The following is a 22,210-nucleotide window of genomic DNA, read 5'->3' as shown; positions in this document are numbered from 1 at the left end:
TCCCTGTAAGTAAAAATAGTAGATTTTCAAATACTATATCCTGGTATAATCAAAAGGATCCTGGAAATAAATATACTTTACTGAAACCTCTTCTGTCAATTTCCGTGCTAGTCTCTGAACTCTCAATGGCAATTTGGAGTATGATAACTTGGCAACCGCATTCTCATTATCATATAAGAACCTAAAGGGATGAAAAGTAGGAATTGTCCATAGGCATGAATTTAAAGCATCATGTTTTATTTAATCTTAATTGGTTCTCCAGGAGAGATCAATATAAGATCTCCTGGAAGCACGGAAGAAAGAATAACTTAAATCAACCATTTGAAGATCATAGCACAGTTCTTCATTGGGAGACTTTTTTTGGAAATTGAGACTGTAAAGGTTTTACGAGTTTGTTGTTTAGGCATGGGATACTTCATATTTTAAACAAAGAGATTGACATGGGGAAAGGCAGGGAGATGTACCAACATGGCATGCCTTAGGGAGCACTAGTTGTAGGAAAGAGTGGCAGGAGGTAAACTAGGTCAGTTCTAGTTTTGTCCCAAGAATGTGCTCCAGTTTTACATTCAGCAGTGGGGAAGTCATTAAAAGTTCTTAAGTAGATCTGATGTGAATATTGAAAGGATCAATATTAAATTCAGTGGATTTTAAAAAGCTCTGCCACTGCTGTAAGAATAAGCAGTAGGCAAACGAGCCTGGAAGTCAGGAGGCTTTAATAGTAGTTCAGATGGGAAAGCATAGCCTGTGCTAGGGTGGAGGTAAGGGGACTTGAAAATGAAAGAATTGGCGGGGGCTTGATAACCAATCAGTATCACAGTAATCCAAGCCTATGCCCCAACCAGTAACACTGAAGAAGCTGAAGTTGAACGGTTCTGTGAAGACCTACAAGACCTTTTAGAACTAACACCCAAAAAAGATGTCCTTTTCATTATAGGGGACTGGAATGCAAAAGTAGGAAGTCAAAAAACACCTGGAGTAACAGGCAAATTTGGCCTTGGAATACTGAATGAAGCAGGGCAAAGACTAATAGAGTTTTGCCAAGAAAATGCACTGGTCATAACAAACACCCTCTTCCAACAACACAAGAGAAGACTACACATGGATATCACCAGATGGTCAACACCAAAATCAGATTGATTATATTCTTTGCAGCCAAAGATGGAGAAGCTCTATATAGTCAACAAAAACAAGACTGAGAGCTGACTGTGGCTCAGATCATGAACTCCTTATTGCCAAATTCAGGCTGAAATTGAAGAAAGTAGGGAAAACCACTAGACCATTCAGGTATGGCCTAAATCAAATGCCTTATGATTATAAGTGGAAGTGAGAAATAGATTTAAGGGCCTAGATCTGATAGACAGAGTGCCTGATGAACTATGGACAGAGGTTCATGACATTGTACAGGAGACAGGGATCAAGACCATCCCCATGGAAAAGAAATGCAAAAAAGCAAAATGGCTGTCTGGGGAGGCCTTACAAATAGCTGTGAAAAGAAGAGAAGTGAAAAGCAAAGGAGAAAAGGACAGATATAAACATCTGAATGCAGAGTTCCAAAGAATAGCAAGGAGAGATAAGAAAGCCTTCCTCAGCAATCAATGCAAAGAAATAGAGGAAAACAACAGAATGGGAAAGACTAGAGATCTCATCAAGAAAATTAGAGATACCAAGGGAACATTTCATGCAAAGATGGGCTCGATAAAGGACAGAAATGGTATGGACCTAACGGAAGCAGAAGATATTAAGAAGAGGTGGCAAGAATACACAGAGGAACTGTACAAAAAAGATCTTCACGACCAAGATAATCACAGTGTGATCACTCACCTAGAGCCAGACATCCTGGAATGTGAAGTCAAGTGGGCCTTAGAAAGCATCACTACGCTGGTGCATTGGGATGACTCAGAAGGATGGCATGGGGAGGGAGGTGGGAGGGGCGTTCAGGATTGGGAACACGTGTACACCCGTGGTGGATTCATGTTGATGTATGGCAAAACCAATACAATATTGTAGAGTAATTAGCCTATAATTAAAATAAATAAATTTAAATTAAAAAAAGAAAAAGCATCACTACGAACAAAGCTAGTGGAGGTGATGGAATTCCAGTTGAGCTATTTCAAATCCTGAAAGATGATGCTGTGAAAGTGCTGCACTCAACATGCCAGCAAATTTAGAAAACTCAGCAGTGGCCACAGGACTGGAAAAGGTCAGTTTTCATTCCAGTCCCAAAGAAAGGCAATGCCAAAGATGCTCAAACTACTGCACAATTGCACTCATCTCACATGCTAGTAAAGTAATGCTCAAAATTCTCCAAGCCAGGCTTAAGCAATACGTGAACCATGAACTTCCTGATGTTCAAGCTGGTTTTAGAAAAGGCAGAGGAACCAGAGATCAAATTACCAATATCCACTGGATCATGGAAAAAGGAAGAGAGTTCCAGAGAAACATCTATTTCTGCTTTATTGACTATGCCAAAGCCTTTGACTGTGTGGATCACAATAAACTGTGGAAAATTCTGAAAGAGATGGGAATACCAGACCACCTGACCTGCCTCTTGAGAAAACTGTATGCATGTCAGGAAGCAACAGTTAGAACAGGACATGGAACAACAGACTGGTTCCAAATAGGAAAAGGAGTACGTCAAGGCTGTATATTGTCACCCTACTTATTTAACTTATATGCAGAGTACATCATGAGAAACGCTGGGCTGGAAAAAGCACAAGCTGGAATCAAGATTGCTGGGAGAAATATTGATAACCTCAGATATGCAGATGACACCACCCTTATGGCAGAAAGTGAAGAGGAACTCAAAAGCCTCTTGATGAAAGTGAAAGAGGAGAGTGAAAAAGTTGGCTTAAAGCTCAACATTCAGAAAACGAAGATCATGGCATCTGGTCCCATCACTTCATGGCAAATAGATGGGGAAACACTGGAAACAGTGTCAGACATTATTTTTGGGGGCTCCAAAATCACTGCAGATGGTGACTGCAGCCATGAAATTAAAAGACGCTTACTCCTTGGAGGAAAAGTTATGACCAACCTAGATAGCATATTGAGAAGCAGAGACATGACTTTGCCAACAAAGGTCCATCTAGTCAAGGCTGTGGTTTTTCCAGTGGTCATGTATGGATGTGAGAGTTGGACTGTGAAGAAAGCTGAGCGCCAAAGAATTGATGCTTTTGAACTGTGGTGTTGGAGAAGACTCTTGAGAGTCCCTTGGACTGCAAGGAGATCCAGCCAGTCCATTCTGAAGGAGATCAGTCCTGGGATTTCTTTGGAAGGAATGATGCTAAAGCTGCAAGTCCAGTACTTTGGCCACCTCATGCGAAGAGTTGACTCATTGGAAAAGACACCGATGCTGGGAGGGATTGAGGGCAGGAGGCGAAGGGGACGACAGAGGATGAGATGGCTGGATGGCATCACTGGCTCGATGGACATGAGTCTGAGTGAACTCTGAGAGTTGGTAATGGACAGGGAGGCCTGGCGTGCTGAGATTCATGGGGTCGCAAAGAGTTGGACACGACTGAGTGACTGAACTGAACTGAACTGATAACCAATGAGATAAAGGTGTAAAAGAGGAATCTGGGTTCCAGACTTCTTCCTTTAGTGACTGGGTAGAAGATTGAGGGTAGGGGAAAATTTAAAAGATAATTTTTACAAAAGTAAAGGATGTTATATTCTGTAGTAAACATACACAATTACCCAGAAAGGCTATTTATAAATGTAATGGAGTCAATGACTTTTTTTAGGGGCTGGTGTTGTATTTATAGTATTAGTATTGTATTTGGGTGAATAAAGACCAGCTGCACTGCTCTCCCACACATGGATTTGTTAATAAATCATCAGAAAAAGTGGGTGTTGGATGAGCTATTTAAAGGGAGTATTCCTATAATTAGCCATAAAATTAATAATATATTTTTAAATATGTCTCATATTATTTTAGTATAAGTGAAATACCTACAAAATACTGCCCGCAAGCCCTTCCTGTACCTTCTTTGAGCTAATTTTTTGTTAAGGGATTCAGAGGACCCCATTGTTGAGGCATTCATGGAAGATGTTGAAGTGTTTGCTACTCTTTTTTTCAGCTCCATGGGAAAAAACAACATATCAGAGCACTATTGATTGACAGAGTAATGTTGCAGCATGAGGTAAATAGCTTTTTAAAATCAAGATACCTTTTGTGGGGAGGGGCATGCCTTGCATGCGGCTTGTGAGACCTCAGTTCACTAGCTAGGGATTCAACCTGAGCCACAGCAGTGAAAACCTGGAATGCTAACCACTAGGCCGCCAAGGAACTCACCATGATGACTTTTTTTAAATGACAGTTTTTTCAGATACATATTTAATTATTGGTGTTATGTCATAATTAAATGAACTTGTACTAAAAACTTTGAGATTTGATTTACACTGGTCTCTTTTTTAGCTGCGAACACTAACTGTTGAGGGTTGCGAATACAAAAAGATACATCAAGAGATGATTAGAGATCTTCTTCGTTTATCTACAAGTTCATACAGTCAGGTAAGGCTAGTCCACACACTCGGGCGTGTCCCCCTCTTACCCATTTTGTAACACTCCATCTAAAGTATCCCCATTTTAAGGAAGGGATAGTTAGGGAGTTTGGGAATGTCACATGTACACTGCTGTGTTTAAAATGGATAACCAACAAGGATCTACTGTAAAACACGTGGAACTCTGCTCAGTGTTAGGTGGCAGAACAGATGGAAGGGAAGTTTTGGGGGGAGTGGATACATGTACATGTATGGTGAGTGCCTTTGCTGTCTGCCTAAAACTGGCACAACACTGTTAATCAGCTATACTCTGATACTGAATAAAAAGTTTTTTTAAAAAATTAAGTATCCCCATTTTAACAAGGGATTTAAATAATTTATTAGCATCAAAAGTTTATGTTTTAAATTACAAATATATTCAAATTAGTTTTGCTTCTCTTTTTAAAATAACATTTATTTTTGCTGTTTATAATTGCTTCTCAAAATTTTTTTTGAAAAATATAACTAAAGTAGATAATGCTAATGTAGCCAGTGTAATGTTGAAACCACTTAAATCATATTATGAATACCAGCCTTTGAAGGCCATATAATTCTTCCATGCCATTATGCCCGAGTTTAGGAAGCTGATACCATGTGAATTGTGGGGTGCATCCTTTTAGGTAGCATAGGACCAAAAATTCATAAGAGATTTATAAATAGCCAGTGAGTCTGTAAATTAGGAAACCAGTCTAACCCAGAGATTTTTGCCTGAAGTATTATTTTTAAAAGTTTGAAAAATGTACAGTGTATTGCTTTTTACTATAATGAGCTGTTGTTCATTACTGTTTAGTTCATGGGTTATGAATTTATACTGAATCTTTTGTTTGGGTTCAAAATATGTGGCCTATACCTAAGGTTTGCATTAAAAAGTTTAAGTTGTTTTGTGTTTTGGAAAGTCTTTGATTTTCCTCATGTAGACACAAAAGACAGTCTGACTTTTCTCATTAAGAATACACTCAGAATAAAAAGTTTAATAGTCTGCTGATTATGTTACTGAACAAATGCATATCAGTTCCATTCAGTCTCTCTTTTACCAAAAATGATTGAATGAGTGTAACTTAAACTTTGGATGTAGTTGGTGGTAGTTTGCTTTCCTTCTGATAAAAAGATGATTATTTACTCATTTTTGTTATGCGCTTTGGTATATTTTTCTGTTATTACAACAGCATGTAAATTACTACTGCTTTGTTTTAAACATTCATATGGAATTTTTTTTGTCGTTTTTCTGCCATTTAATAAGCGTCTGTTCATTACTCTTTCTTTAGGTCAGAAATAAGGCCCAGCAAACATTTTTTGCTGCCTTGGGAGCATATAACTTCTGTTGCAGAGATATCATTCCCTTGGTTTTGGGGTTCTTACGACCTGATAGACAAGATGTCACTCAACAGCAGTTCAAGGTACAGTGTTTTTGTTTTTACTACAAAATTTTTCAGCTGTGGAGAAAAGCTGAAAGAATTTCACAGTGATGGAATTGCTCACCCCCAAGGCAGGTATCTAATTCAAGACAGTTATAGACAGTCTAACTCATTGGGTGATATGTTGTTGAGAGCAGTTTAAATGGACAAAATCAGACGGGTCAAGTAAGATTAAAATTGGAAACTGTGAAATCAGTAAAATCGAAGTTACAGTGACCTTATAAGAACCGTAAAGAGGATTAGAGTCCAAGGTGGTTAAGAAGCCAGATTCGAATTGTGAATGTTCAGGAAATAAAATGATTTGATCCTAATGTCTCTTTTTATTAAAACGCATGCATACTTAGTCACGTCTGACTCTTTGCGACTGTATAGAGTGTAATCCGCTAGGCTCCTCTGTCCATGGGATTTCTCAGGCAAGAATGTTTAGAGTGGGTTGCCATTTCCTCCTCAAGGGAATCTTCCCAACCCAGGGATTGAACCTGCATCTCCTGTGTATCCTTCATTGCAGGCAGTCTTTGCTCGCTGAGCCTTTGAGGACATCCTCAGTAAAATAGGGTACCTTAAAAAGAGGAATCTACTGTCATCAGAATCATTTTGATTAATTGAACTCCTATTTGTTGTTGTGCAGTCACTAAGTTGTGTCTGACTGTGACGCCACGAACTGCAGCACGCAGGCTTCCCTGTCCTTCACCTTCTCCCAGAGCTGCTCACGCTCATGTCCTTTGAGTCAGTGATGCCACCCAACTATCTCGTCCTCTGTCATCCCCTTCTTCTGTCTTCCATCTTTCCCAGCATCAGGATCTCTTCTAATGAATCGGCTCTGTGCATCAGATGGCCAAATTATTGGAGCTTCAGCTTCAGCATCAGTCCTTCCAATGAATATTTAAGATTGATTTCCTTTAGAATTGACTGCTTTAATCTCCTTGCGGCCCAAGGAACTCGCAAGAGTCTTCTCCAGCACCACAGTTCAAAAGCATCAATTCTTTGGCAGTCAGCCTTCTTTATGGTCCAACTCTCAGATCCATGCATCACTACTGGAAAAATAATAGCTTTGACTATACGGACCTTATTAGTATTAATAAAAAGTATGCAGTATAATTAAGTAACCTAATTTTTATATAATTAGGGAGATCCTCGGCAACCAGATTTAACTACTATTTTTTTAAGTACTCCAGGCATTATACCCTAAAATGCAAAGAGTGGCAGATTTCACAGCCTTTATAAATGTAGTAGCAGAGAATTAGAATGGAAGCTAATAAAAGCACATCTTTACATTTCTATACTAATAACCGTTCTTTGAGCTAACCATCTGTTAAATGACTTAGAGAAAATATTACTGGATTGCATTTAAGTAACATGTTAAATGTGTGAACCTGTTTTACTAACCAATACCAAGCATTTAAATAATCAGTGTTGAGTAGATGTGAAAACAACACGTAGGTTTGTTGGCTACAACTAAACCGTGCCTTAGTTCTCAACTTCATTTTTTCCTGCAGGGTGCCTTGTATTGTCTCCTTGGAAATCACAGTGGTGTATGCTTGGCAAACCTTCATGATTGGGACTGTATTGTACAGACTTGGCCAGCAATTGTTTCTTCTGGGCTTAGCCAAGCAATGTCCCTGGAAAAGCCATCGATAGTGAGGCTGTTTGATGATCTTGCAGAAAAGATTCATCGGCAATATGAAACAATTGGCTTGGACTTCACAGTAAGCAAAATGATTTTTTAAATTCAAACTTTAGTGCAAACACTGCTTTGTTAAAATGCTCTGATTTTTCTAGTCTGTTTTTCAGTAATCATTTTCTTGGCATTTCTTTTTTTTTTTTTAAGCATTTTATTTCTCTTTCCTTTTAATGCTTTAGTGATCATTACTGTAAATGGCAGGGAGAAGTAGAAAGTTGAAGCATGGCCAGGAGAGAACTGCGTGGTTTTCTACCAAGAGGCCACAAAGTAGATTACATTGTTGGTATTTGCCATTATTCCTGGTATATCTGTGGCCTCATTTTTCTGAAAGTTGGTTCTGTTTTAGGAGGTCAGTTTTACTAGTCAAAGTCACAGAAGATTGACTACAGGGTTCATAATTTATAGGAAGATTAAAATTGGATGATTTGACAAATGAAAAAGTAAGTATCGGGTTCAGTAGAGCTAAGATGAGGATGCAGAGCAGATTATCATCTAAAAATTTTCAAATGCCTATTTACACACCCAACAGAATTGGGGATGGGTAAGAGACGTGAGTACAGTTGAATCCCCCTCTTTTCGAAAGTTATTTTGTTTTACATCTGTCCTCAGTTTTAAAAACCACTGCTCTAAATGTATACCTTTTTTGCAAAATATACTCTATTTGTAACTGTCAGATTATACTTTCTTTTTAAATTTTTTTTTTAAACTTGAGATGTAACTCACATACAAAAACCTTTTTAACAGAACAGTTGTGTGCTTATAATCACAATAGTCTATTCTCAGGGTTGTACAACCATCAGTACTCTCATTCTAGAACATTATAATTACTCAAATAAAGAAACCTTATACCCAGTAATAGTTGCTTCCCATTTCCCCATACCCCTGCTGCTGCTGCTGCTAAGTCGCTTCAGTCGTGTCCGACTCTGTGCGACCCCATAGACGGCAGCCCACCAGGCTCCCCCGTCCCTGGGATTCTCCAGGCAAGAACACTGGAGTGGGTTGCCATTTCCTTCTCCAATGCATGACAGTGAAAAGTGAAAGTGAAGTCCCTCAGTCATGTCCGACTTTTCGCGACCCCATGGACTGCAGCCCACCAGGCTCCTCCGTCCATGGGATTCTCCAGGCAAGAGTACTGGAGTGGGGTGCCATGGCCTTCTCTGTCCCCATATCCCTAGTCTCTGGAAACTACTGACTTGCTCTTTTTCTCTGTCAATTTGCCTATTATGGCCATTACATGTAAATGGAATTATACAATTTGTGGCCGATTATATCTGGCTTCTGTCACTTAGCATAATGTTGTTAAGATTTATCCACGGTATGTCCATACTTCATTTTCTTCCTGGCTTTTCTTTTTAATAAGATTCCAAAGTCATGTGTTGGAATAGCAGAATTACTTCAGCAATCAAAAAACCCCTCTATCAACCAGACAATGCTTAGCTCAGAAGAAATTAAAGAAGGACTTAAACGCCAACAAGAGAGGAATGTTGATGCCCTGAGGTAATTATTAATGCCTGCTTATCCAGATGTGTAACATTATAGACAGTAGGTTTTAAATATCTCTCAGATAGCGATGCACTATAACTACCTAATGAGATTTACACATTGTACTGAAGAGAAACCAAAGTGTTAGGTAGTTATCGTGAAGATCTGTTTGTCACTTTTAGCTATGGAGATAGAAAAACACCATCTTAAAATAATCATGTCATATGTTTTTTCAACATGAATTGATTTTTCTTGTAGTATACATATTCCACTCATTAAATCTTAAGTTCAATATTTATCTTGTCATAGCTCTTACAGTAGTAAGCTTTTGATCAAGTTTATATGAATTTGTTATCACGATATTAGTAAATTGCTTTTAGATTTTTGGAACCAAAGTACTTCAGCATTAACACTCAAGCAGGAGCTTTCCCAACTTTATTATTTTCTTTGCCTTATAAATGTACTCATTAATTTTTTTCCCCAGCATTTCTATATAAATAATAAACTTTATAGTCTACCTCATGTATACCTGGGTGTTGTGTAAGTAGACCACTCCTGATCACCACTCACAGATTTCCTTTTGAATGCCCACCCAGGAACAGTTCAATTGCTCAGTGTACCTAGCACTACTTTTTTTTCCTCTCTCTACTTTTTCCTCTCTTTTCTTATTTGCTTTTTGGTGTCAACCGTCTGCTTACTTCACTCTGGCTTATTTTTCATCAGACCCTTTATAGTCTGGTAATGAGGATGGTGAATTTGGCAGGAATTTGAATTACATTGCATTTTTGATATTCATCTTAGCATTGTATTAAAATAGTAGCTCACCTGAATTTTTTTTTTTTAAGGAACTATGAAAATTTGGTTAACACTTTGCTAGATGGTGTGGAGCAGAGAAATTTGTAAGTGCAAAAAAAAGGATTTTTTTAATTCCCAATGCTTTTATCTTCAATGTTATAGGGGATTTCTATCCTGAAGACCATGAATGAGTATCAGTGTGTTTTCTGATTTTTTTTCCCACTCTCCCCTTTTCAGGCCCTGGAAATTTGAGCATATAGGCATTGGGCTTTTGTCTCTACTCTTGAGAGATGACAGAGTGTTGCCTCTTCGTGCCATACGTTTTTTTGTTGAGAATCTCAACCATGATGCAATTGTAGTTCGAAAGGTACATATTTTATTTTAGCTATAATCTTGCGTTTGAGAATTTTTACATGTTGAAGTGTATTGATTTGAAATCTACCTCTCTTGGATCAGAGATGGTAATAATTCATCCAACAAATACATGAAGAGGTGTTCTCAGACGCTGTGAATTTCAACACTGGGGATATAGCAGGAAACACATTTATAGGTTATTGGACAGCCTGACTTTGAAAAATTAACCACAGGTATATTATAACATGTTACAGGAAGGAAAAGGTGTCTGAGGGATAAAGATTTTTGGTTTTACTTGAAAACTATCTGAGGCGGGTGACCTGGCCTGGCACATTGGGAAAAGATCCCTAGGAAGAAATGTCTAGGCTGAGAGAGGAAGAATAAGCAGGAACAAAGAAAGGATACAGGTTGTTTAGGCAGAGCCTTGCATGGGTTGAGGGTTCAACAGTAAGAACTGCAAAACGACTCAGCCCAAATCAGAGTTAGCACTCATGTGACTGTGCCGTCAGTGGGTGAGGTATTTCTCTGCTTTTGAGAGAAACAAAACTCAGCTTCTGCTTTGGGTCAAGGTAGCAACCCTTTGAGAGATGTAAAATGTACCTTACCTGCTTCTTTTCTAGATGGCAATCTCAGCTGTTGCTGGTATTCTTAAGCAGCTAAAAAGAACCCACAAAAAACTGACCATCAGTCCCTATGAAATCAGTAAGTATTTCCAAATGTGATGAATAGTGCTGCTTTTTTTTTTTTTTTTGAATAGTGCTTCTTAGTCAGACTTGGAAAACTTCTTTGAAATGTATAAATTATAGTTCTTGATCCAAATATTTTTCTGTACCAAGTATAGGAGATTTTTTTTTTACTTAAAAAAACTTGTTTGGCTGTGCCAGAGCTCAGTTGTAGCACGCAAGATCTTTGTTTTAACATACTAGATGTTCAGTTGCAGCATGCAAGCTCTAAGTTGTGATATGTAGGATCTAGTTCTCTGACCAGGGATCGAACCCAGACTCCCTCCATGGGGAGTACAGAGTCTTAGCCACTGGACACCAGGGAAAGCCCCTAGGAAGACTTTAATTCTAAGTATGAAATAATATTATAAAGGGAAAACAGTTGACCTAGTAAAAACTAGTGATAGCGATATTTATAAAACAGATGGCTCTTTATGTCTTTATAATACGTAAAATGTGTACCTTTTACACACTCTGGATACATGTTATCTACTTCTTATTTATCTCAGCAGTTAAGCAGTTGTACTAGTTATTTCTCAAACAGTATTTCACAGACTTAAATACCATTACCGTTAATTCTTCAATAAATGTTTAGGGGCAAAGTTAATTTGATTTTGGAAGAAATATTTTTTGGGGGCTGCACCTCATGCTTAGTTCTGGGATCTTAGTTCTGTGACCAATAATTGAACCCAGGCCCTCGGCAGTGAGCATGCCAAATCCTAACCAAATTTATCATTTGACTTATCAAATTTGTTTTAATCTCTGGTAACTCCTGAGATATTCAAACAGCTATCTTCAGTTTTCCTCCCTACCCCATTTTAGGAGGGGAGTTTAGCTATGCGCCACCATCTTTATTTTGGAAGAGAGAGAGAGAATGTGAAAGTGTACACATGGTGAAATGTAAAAATTGAAGGCATCTGGTTGAAGGATACTTGGGAATTCTTTGAGCTTTGTAATTAATTCAAGCCTAATTGAATTAATCAAACCTAACAAAATTAATTTTTTAAATTTTGGTAAAAGGAATGAAGTACGGATCAAACTTGATTTTTTTTTCCCCCTCAGATAACTATCCCAGCACCATTTAGTAGATGATAAGCCCATTTTTCCTCTTCTGATTTGAAATGCTTCATATGTATGTGGTTTTTTGCTTGAGTGAATTTTCATAGAATCTTGTTAGGAAGATAAAGTCACACTAGCACTGTGGATTGGTTGTTGAGAATAATTATTGCACAGATATTTTGAAGTTCATCAAATGTAATTGTCTTTTCCTTAGGTGGATATCCTAAACCCACCCAGATTGTTGCTGGTGATAGGCCTGATAACCACTGGTTGCATTATGATAGCAAAAGCATACCCAGAACTAAAAAAGAATGGGAGTCAAGTTGCTTTGTGGAAAAAACTCATTGGGGATACTACACCTGGCCACAGTAAGTTGCAGCTTGCCACGCACCTTACTACTGAACAGCTTATCTTCAATAAAATTTGTTTTGTCATCTGGATTTCTGTGGACGTGCTGAGGCAGTTGAAGCATAGGCACTCTGTCACCAAAGATACACAATCTCTAGCTTTTCTGCTCTTTTTTTCTTTGTTCTTGTCAACGCTGTGCCTCATCCTGCCTCTATTCTTGTCTTTCTTCTGAAACCCTTAGACTTTCTTAGTCCTACCGTTACACTTCTAAGGAGTTTAATAGTTGCTCTGAATTATATTCTTGCCTATTAAAAAAATACTACACCTGTCTAAACCAGCCCCAAGAAATACTTCTTTGTCTTTTATTGACTCTAGTAATCTATGTTATTAGGATGCGTGACCTGATAGATTTTTATTTTATTTTATTTATTTATTTTTTAATTTATTTTAATTGGAGGCTAATTACTGTATAATACTGTAGTGGTTTTTGCCATACATTGACATGAATCAGCCATCGTTGTACATCTGTTCCCATCCTGAACCCCCTCCCACCTCCCTCCCTATCCCTCCCTCAGGGTCATCCCAGTGCACCAGCCCTGAGCACCCTGTCTCATGCATCGAACCTGGACTGGCGATCTGTTTCACATATGAAAATATACATGTTTCAATGCTGTTCTCTCAAATCATCCTACCCTGGCCTTCTCCCACAGAGTCCAAAAGACTGTTCTATACATCTGTGTCTCTTTTGCTGTCTTGCATATAGGGTCATTGTTGCCATCTTTCTAAATTTCACATATATGCATTAGTATACTGTATTGCTGTTTTTCTTTCTGACTTACTTCACTCTGTATAATAGGCTCCAATTCATCCACCTCATTAGAACTGATTCAAATGTATTCTTTTTAATGGCTGAGTAATATTCCATTGTGTATATGTACCACAACTTTCTTATCCATTCGTCTGCCAGTGGACATCTCATGCTTTTTATCCATGAAGCTCTAATGTTGTTTTCTATCTATGTGTGTTACCAATACAAACTCTTACTTTGTAGGAATATGGTTGTTTATGCTGGTGTGGAGGAGCAACCTAAGCTTGGCAGAAGCAGGGAGGATTTGACAGAGGTAAGCATCTAATTTCACCATTTGTGAACACACCTGGTTCACATGTGTCTTGCTTTTGGCTATTGATTTATTAGAACTTCGTTCACGTTTTTCTCCCCCAAATTTGTGTCCTGCAGTGTAGTACAGTAAGTGCCGGCAAATGTATACTCCCTTTCTCCCCCTGCCCCAACCCTCCTCCCTTCTCTTAGGACCAGCTGACACAAGGCTTATGTCTCTAAGTCACTCTCAAGTTACTGCCTAATTAGCACTCACTTAGGTACTGACTTTTAGTTTTTTATTGCATATAAATGGTGGATAATCAGTGAATAATTATTGATAGATTTAAGTTGGAACCTCTCAGTCTTCATAGAACTTCTTTATCATTTTGAAGAATTTTAAATTTATGTCTTCCTCAGTTACATTTATGCTGTAGCTTCTGTTTTGTAATTCTGAACAAAGTTTACTTTTAACTTATGGCAGTTTATAAATATGGAAATAAATTCGAATAAATTTTAATCCCTGAATGTTCTCTCTCTTTTTTTTTTTTTTTCAATTTTATAGGCAGAACAGATTATATTTGATCATTTTTCTGATCCTAAATTTGTCGAACAGTTAATTACCTTTCTATCTTTAGAAGACAGAAAAGGAAAGGATAAATTTAATCCTCGACGTTTTTGCCTCTTTAAGGTAACTATTATTTATATACCCTTTTCATAAAGCTTAGTGATTCTCAGTTTGTAGGTTTGTGAGTTCTAAAGTATTTGATCAAAGTTTGAGTTTAGTCATCTGTTACCTTTGTTTAAAATTACTTTCGAAGTAATGCCTGTCATATTCATCTTGGCTTAAGGTTTAGGACTCAAAAAACCAGGCTTTTTAGTGTTTATCTCTAATATTTGTAATTAGCAGTAGAGATAAAATACCAAAACCCACAAGACTGTATGCATTTCATATTTGTTTGATTTTTCTTGAGGTGTGTGTGATATTTGTAAGATCAAAAAGATTATTAAGTTTTATTTCATTGATTATATTTTAATGTGATGTGGCAAATGACAAGTGGTTTTATCATTTTAACTTACAGACATTGTTAAAGCAGTTAAGTTCTAAGGTGAGAACATGGATTATTTTAAGCACAGTAGTAATATAGTAAACAAATATGAGCCTGTTATAATGGAGATGTAGTCATTTGAGTACTGAAGAACTTTTTCTTTATTTGCATAGGGTATATTCAGAAATTTTGATGATGCCTTCCTGCCAGTTCTGAAGCCCCATTTAGAACGTTTGGTTGCAGATTCACATGAGAGCACCCAGCGATGTGTTGCAGAAATTATAGCTGGCTTAATCAGAGGCTCTAAGCATTGGACATTTGAAAAGGTGATGTAATTTGTAGAGCACATTTCTTGAAGTTGCATTGTCCATTTGTGTAGCAATTCCCAACGCATTGGGTATTAACACCTGGATCAGTCCCCTCAACCTCCTCTGCCCCTCTGCCCGTGTTCAAGTGCCACCTTGGGGCCAGCAGTCCTGCTGAGGGAGTCTGATGGGGGTGGTGGTGGGAACAGCAGTGGGGCGCCCAGCAGTCCTGTGTGCTTATCTCATCTCCACGGGGTCAGCCTGCGGTGCCCATGCCCTCCAAAATGGACAGCAGAGTATGTGTTGATCAAAACATTTTCACTGCTGCACCGAGGAGACACGCATCTTTTAAAAAAAAAAATGATATTAGCACCTAAAAGATTAAACGTTTGACTCCATATTGCTTTTCTTCCCTGATAGCTCAGTTCGTAAAGAATCTGCCTGCAATGCGGGAGACCTGGGTTTGATCCCTGGGTTGGGAAGATCCCTTGGAGAAGGGAAAGGCTACCCACTCCAGTATTCTGGCCTGGAGAATTCCATGGACTGTATAGTCCAAGTGGTCGCAAAGAGTCAGACACGACTGAGCAACTTTCACTTTTGACTCTCTATTGCTTTAGAGTATAGGTCACAAAGTCGTGTTCTGTATGTGGCATTGAATATCTTTTACAATTTGAATTATTTTCCATCCAGGTATGTCATGCAAAAAGAACTTTAGTTTCTCTTGAAAAATAGGAAGCTCCTGGAATCCTGGTCTCATGTTGCTGCACTGTATCAGTTGGCTGGGGCTGTGCATGAGCGTCTCCCTTCATGAGGCACTCTCTAGCTTCTCCTTAAATCTTTTCTCATAGCCTCTGTGCTACTTTACTCATTTGGTCTTGTAGATGGTTTTGAATTTGACAGCCTTGTTTTGAATATCCCTCTTTTGAATTGTAAGATTAAGTTTTACATATCCACCTCAAGGTTAGTTTCTTTCCTAGCAAAATGCACTAGACTGAAAATAACCTGGTAAAATGTTCAGAATGCCTGAAAACATTCATATTTAATTACACGTAGGAGGATTATGAACACTTTTTAATATATTAATATGTTATTTTATACTTATTCAAATCATGTATTAAATAAAAGAATTTGTTAGTTTGTAACATTGACATTTTCCTGGCATATCATGAAACAGTTTTATGTAAACATGTTAATATGTAGCCTTGTCATCCTTTCTCTATCATTTTTGAGTTACCTCAATCCCAGAATACAGCTCCTCTCCTTTTTAGTTGTTATAAAATATAGCTTGTTTTTCTTTTTATTCAGAGTCTAATGCTAAACTGGAAATTTTATCGCAAACCATCTCTTCCCCATTTGTCTTTACATAGGTCCTTTTGACTAAAGTAGGGTTCATGGACCTGTAGCTTAAGCATCACTTGGGAATCAGAATCTGCATTTTGTCAAGGATATTTGTGCTCTCACTAAACTATGAGAAGTAGTTCAGTGTTTAGACCCATATATTCACTGCCTGTGTAACTGGAACACATTTTTAAATGCTATTTATATTAACCCCAAACTTGGAATATAAAGATGATGCTTTCAGGTAATACTAAATTGTATTGAAATGTCATTGGTTCCTGTATTAGAATTCAGTCCTGTGACTGTAAGCATGCAAAATACAGAGATGATTGAGGTTTTGTTTTAGCTCAGTGTACTATGTTATTCAGACATTTGAATAGATAACTTCTCAATAGTAGGAGAGATTTTGTAAGGAACCATATAAGTTGTCTCCTCTTTTCTTTTTTTTTGCGGGGGGAAGAGGGGAGGAAATTGCTATATTATCTGGCCATGTTTTCATGTATCATGATACCTTCTTCGATTCTTTGGGTCTTTTAAGAAATAAAGGAAAGATCAGTTTGTGTATTTGTATGTGTGGGTTTGCAGGAACAGATAGTTGAAGGAAAGTGTTCTGAGTATCGTTAACTTCTATATTTTATTTGAGTAGGTGGAGAAGCTTTGGGAACTTCTATGTCCTCTACTTCGAACAGCATTGTCCAACATTACAGTAGAAACTTACAACGACTGGGGAACTTGTATAGCAACATCCTGTGTAAGTTTTCCTCTTCATTTTTGTGTCTCACTAATGATCTATTCTAACTATTTCATACCCCATCTCAAAATATGTAAAATCTCATATTTCTTGATCCTGAAATTTTGTCCTTTTACATAACTGGAGAGATGGTGCTGTTTAGCCTTTTAAACAAGCCTTGAGTGATAACTCTTAAGTAATAATTATACCTTCTCTGCCATGATAATTGCATTTTTAGATTAAATGACAAGCCAAATCATATACCTAGAAGTGTCACTTATATATAGTAAAAGCCAGATGATACAAGGTTATAGGTGTCATTTTTGACACCAGAAACGTGCAGAGCAGTTATGCTTTGATTTAAAACAGTCTGATTAGCTGACAGTTTTCTCACTGTTGCTCTTCCTAACGTCAGCTACATTTGGATTTGACTCACCCATAAGTTTTAATTTGATTTTCTTCCTCAAGACTTAGGTTTGTTTATATTTCTAAAGTAAGGATGTCTGATTTATTTGCAGAATTATATGGCCCCTGTTTGAATTGCTACTTTATGTTTTCAACACAGGAAAGCAGAGATCCCCGGAAACTTCATTGGCTTTTTGAACTGCTGTTGGAATCACCACTGAGTGGCGAAGGAGGATCCTTTGTAGATGCATGGTAAATAAGAAGGAAACTGAGGAGGTTAACAAAAGAAAACATCTTTGTTCTTGATGTAGAAGTGCAAGTGAAGCTCTAAACCTCTAACAGCTACATATCGTAACCCTGTTCTTCTGGGAGATGACCATAGTCCATTTACATACAACTTATGATGCTACGTAGAGTTATTTCTCACTTGAGAACAAGTAGGAGAAATGAAGGCAGCCTGAGCAGTTCAAACATAAAGTAGGTCCGGCCTACTCTATTGTTAACATCTTTTCTATCAGGACGGCTCTTTTGTACCATTATGATATTACTAACTTCCTTATCACGTGATCTAATTTTTTACACTTTCCTATTAGGAAAGAAGATAGTAATCGTTTTAAGGAAAAACATACTTGGGCATAAGGAGCTGTAAAACAAATTACTGAACAATAGAAGGAAATCTAGATAATCCTGTTAATAAGAAAAGTCATTTATTATTAATATTAATTAGTAAGGAAACTTCTAATGCTTAGAGATTAACTCAGTGAGTATTCTAAAGTCTGTTTCTTTTGTCTGTATAGTAGTGGAGATGAAATGGGATACAGAGAAAATGATGTAGAAAAAAATAATAAAATCTTCCTAAAGATGCTGTTCTAAACTGTCAGCTTGAAAATGAAACAATTTTAGGTAGAATACAGACTGTTAACATGTAAAGGCAGAACTTCCCTTGTGTTCGAGTGTTAAGACCCTGCACTTCCACTGAAGGGGCATGGGTTTGATCCCTGGCTAGGGAACTAAAATCCCACATGCCACAGAGTTGGGGAGTGGGGGACAGGTAAAGGTGGAGAGGGGCACTAACCCAGCTCTCATTTGTTTTGATTTTTAGTCGACTCTATGTCCTCCAAGGCGGCCTTGCCCAGCAAGAGTGGAGAGTGCCTGAGTTATTGCATAGACTACTGAAGTATTTGGAGCCCAAACTCACCCAGGTTTACAAAAATGTCAGGGAAAGAATAGGGAGGTGGGTATTATTTTCCCTGTGGTATGGTATACCTCTTGAGTTCTTTTTATTAAATTTTGGTGTCAAATAATACATACTGTTTATGTTACTGTTGAGTTTTGTGATATACTTTTCTTCAGATTTTGTTTTATATTGTGTTGTGGGACCTTAGATGAGAGGCTCTGAACGGAAGGAGACCACAGTTCGATTCCTGGGTTGGAACAATCCCCTGGAGAAGGGAATGGCAATCCACTTCAGTATTCTTGCTTGGAGAATTCCATGGACAGAGGAGCCTGTGGGCTACAGTCCTTGGGGTCCCAAAGAGTCCGACTTGACTGAACAACTACACTTGCACTTTCTGAATGTGAAATAGAATGGTACTGTGCTCACAAGCAAGTGGGGAGTGGTCGCCACACTGCAGTTTTTAATACCTCAGAGTTGTAGGCACAGGCTCAAGTTGTAGGCACAAGTCCCTCTCCAGCCATTGTCCTGGGCAGATTTACTTTGGTTGGATCATACTTTTGAACCTTAGTTTTATCCACAATGTGGGATCTATTCTTACTGTATGTATTTTATTTTACAGTGTGCTGACCTATATATTCATGATAGATGTTTCTTTGCCAAACACTGCACCAACAGCATCACCTCGTGTCCCTGAATTTACTGCTCGAATTCTAGAGAAGTTGAAACCCCTCATGGATGTAGATGAAGAAATTCAGAACCATGTTATGGAAGAAAATGGAATTGGTGAAGAAGATGAACGAACCCAGGGCATTAAACTCTTAAAAACTAGTGAGTGGCTCAAATTAGTAGAAACTCCCTTGAAAAACAGATACTTTAGATTATCCTATTGACTTTTTTCTCTTTTTTTCAATTATTATGGTAAAATGTACATAATATGAAATTGACAGTTGAGTGGCACCAAATACTTTACAGTGTTGTACAGCCATCACTTTCACCCATCTTTGTACGCTTTTCATCTTGCAAAACTGAAGCTCTGTACCCGTTAAAAAATAGCTCCTCATTCTCCCCTCCCTCAGCCTCTGACAACCTTCAATCTACTTTCTGTCTCTATAATATGCCTATTCTAGGTATCTCATGTAAGGAGAATCATAAAATATTTCTCCTTTTATGTCTGGCTTTTTTCACTTTGTGTAATGTTTTCAGTGTTTTTCTATTCATAGACTTTTAGGTTGCTTATGCCTTTTGGCTATTATGAATAGTATTTCTATGAATGTTAATGTAAAGTTACATTTGAGTCTCTGCTTTCATGTCTTTTGGGTATTGAAAGCAGAATTGCTATACCATAGGGTAATTGTATGTTTAATTTTTTGAGGAGCCACCAAGATATTTTCCACAGTGGCCTCACCATTTTATATTCCAACCAGCAGTGTTAGAAAGATTTCAACGTTTCCACCTTTTGGCCAACACTTGTTTTCTGTTTTTATGACAACAGCTCTCCTAGTAGATGTGAAGAAGGTATCTTGTTTTGATTTGCAGTGCCCTCATTTTTCATTTTTGTTTCTTTTCATTTCCATTTTTGTTTCTTCTTTGGAGAAATGTCAAGGTCTTTGCCCAGTTTTGAATTAGGTTGTTTTGTTGTTTTTGAGTTGTAGATCATTACTAGGAGTGTAAACAACTAATTTCATTATCATTTTTGCTTTGTGAGGATGTTTGAAGGCTGGTTTTCATCTGTACTTCATGTGGTTGTTTGTAGATAAATAGTTATCAATAGTTAGCCGATTGATTCTTTTGAAAGTGATTTCAGTTCCCTGGATTGGTTGATAACCTTTGTTAAGGATCCTGTCACACTGCTGATCAAATCTGTGAAGTAACACAGATGATCTCTTTCTTTACATTGAAGAGCTCTCAGAGTGGTTGTCTGGGTTGCACTATATCATAGAATTATTCTACCTTATGTAGTCTCGAACTCAGTAGTGAAGACTGACTCTTTGTTTTTCTTTCCATAAGTTTTGAAATGGCTGATGGCAAGTGCAGGAAGATCATTCTCTACAGCAGTTGCAGAACAACTTCAGCTTCTGCCTTTGTTCTTTAAGGTAAGTTTATGTCTGAACTTAAAGCTGCATCCCCTTTTGACCTTCAAAAGAAATTATTATCAGAGGGTTTATAAGTTTTCGGGCTGTATGATTTGTGTACATCTCTAAAAAAAGTCATCACAGGAAAATCATTAGGTGATCAGTTCAATCATTCAGTCATTTCCGACTCTTTGCGACCCCATGAACCGCAGCACACCAAGCCTCCCTGTCCATCACCAACTCCCGGAGTCCACCTAAATCCATGTCCATTGAGTTGGTGATGCCATCTAACAGTCTCATCCTCTGTCGTCCCCTTCTCCTCCTGCCCTCAATCTTTCCCAGCATCAGGGTCTTTTCAAATGAGTCAGCGCTTCATCAGGTGGCCAAAGTATTGGAGCTTCAGCTTCAACACCAGTCCTTCCAATAAACAGCCAGGTCTGATCTCCTTTAGGATGGACTGGTTGGATCTCCTTGCAGTCCAGGGGACTCTCAAGAGTCTTTTCCAACACCACAGTTCAAAAGCATCAGTTCTTTGGCTCTCAGCTTTCTTCATAGTCCAGCTCTCACATCCATACATGACTACTGGAAAACCCATAGCATTGACTAGACGGACCTTTGTTGGCAAAGTAACGTCTCTGCTTTTTAATGTGCTGTCTAGGTTGGTCATAACTTTCCTTCCAAGGAATAAGTGTCTTAATTTCATGGCTGCAGTCACCATCTGCAGTGATTTTGGAGCCCCAAAAAATTAAGTCTGACACTGTTTCCACTGTTTCCTCATCTATTTGCCATGGAGCGGTGGGACCAGATGCCATGATCTTAGTTTTCTGAATGTTGAGCTTTAAGCCAACTTTTTCACTCTCCTCTTTCACTTTCATCAAGAGGCTCTTTAGTTCTTTCCTTTCTGCCATAAGGGTGGTGTCATCTGTATATCTGAGGTTATTGATATTTCTCCCAGCAATCTTGATTCCAGTTTGTGCTTCCTCCAGCCCAGCATGTCTCATGATGAACTCTGCATATAAGTTAAATAGGCCAGGTGACAATATACAGCCTTGATGTACTCCCTTTCCTATTTGGAACCAGTCTGTTGTTCCATGTCCAGTAACTGTTGCTTCCTGACCTGCATACAGGTTTCTCAAGAGGCAGGTCAGGTGGTCTGGGATTCCCATCTCTTTCAGAATTTCCCACAGTTTATCCACACAGTCAAAGGCTTTGGCATAGTCAGTAAAGCAGAAATAGATGTTTTTCTGGAACTCTCTTGCTTTTTCCATGATCCAGTGGATGTTGGCAGTTTGATCTCTGGTTCCTCTGCCTTTTCTAAAACCAGCTTGAACATCTGGAAGTTCACGGTTCACATATTGCTGAAGCCTGGCTTAGAGAATTTTGAGCATTACTTTACTAGCATGTGAGATGAGTGCAATTGTGAGGTAGTTTGAGCATTCTTTGGCATTGCCTCTCTTTGGGATTGGAATGAAAACTGACTTTTTCCAGTCCTGTGGCCACTGCTGAGTTTTCCAAATTTGCTGGCATATTGAGTGCAACAGTTTCATAGGATCATCTTTCAGGATTTGAAATAGCTCAACTGGAATTCCATTACCTCCACTAGCTTTGTTCATAGTGATGCTTCCTAACGTCCACTTCAC

The 22,210-nt window shown here is 38.2% G+C and overlaps 1 protein-coding gene across 1 annotated transcript in view; it reads left to right on the top strand.

Moving 5' to 3' along the window:
• The window catches only part of PSME4 (proteasome activator subunit 4), a 99,397-nt gene that overhangs the window by 62,299 nt on the left and 14,888 nt on the right, over positions 1-22,210 (top strand). The window contains exons 25-41 of the mRNA XM_006044748.4: positions 4,080-4,142; positions 4,418-4,513; positions 5,808-5,939; positions 7,454-7,663; positions 8,999-9,135; positions 9,966-10,019; positions 10,153-10,282; positions 10,890-10,971; positions 12,265-12,418; positions 13,450-13,519; positions 14,060-14,185; positions 14,717-14,869; positions 16,833-16,937; positions 17,482-17,573; positions 18,424-18,555; positions 19,118-19,326; positions 20,506-20,591. Coding sequence (XP_006044810.2) covers positions 4,080-4,142; positions 4,418-4,513; positions 5,808-5,939; positions 7,454-7,663; positions 8,999-9,135; positions 9,966-10,019; positions 10,153-10,282; positions 10,890-10,971; positions 12,265-12,418; positions 13,450-13,519; positions 14,060-14,185; positions 14,717-14,869; positions 16,833-16,937; positions 17,482-17,573; positions 18,424-18,555; positions 19,118-19,326; positions 20,506-20,591 — 2,031 coding nt within the window. The remainder of the gene's footprint in view (positions 1-4,079; positions 4,143-4,417; positions 4,514-5,807; positions 5,940-7,453; positions 7,664-8,998; positions 9,136-9,965; positions 10,020-10,152; positions 10,283-10,889; positions 10,972-12,264; positions 12,419-13,449; positions 13,520-14,059; positions 14,186-14,716; positions 14,870-16,832; positions 16,938-17,481; positions 17,574-18,423; positions 18,556-19,117; positions 19,327-20,505; positions 20,592-22,210) is intronic.

This window comes from Bubalus bubalis, chromosome 12 (assembly GCF_019923935.1).
Source record: "Bubalus bubalis isolate 160015118507 breed Murrah chromosome 12, NDDB_SH_1, whole genome shotgun sequence".
In the NCBI taxonomy this organism is placed as follows: domain Eukaryota; kingdom Metazoa; phylum Chordata; class Mammalia; order Artiodactyla; family Bovidae; genus Bubalus; species Bubalus bubalis.
The sequence above is the reverse complement of the archived record's forward strand: the minus strand, read 5'-3'. Positions and strand labels throughout refer to the sequence as shown.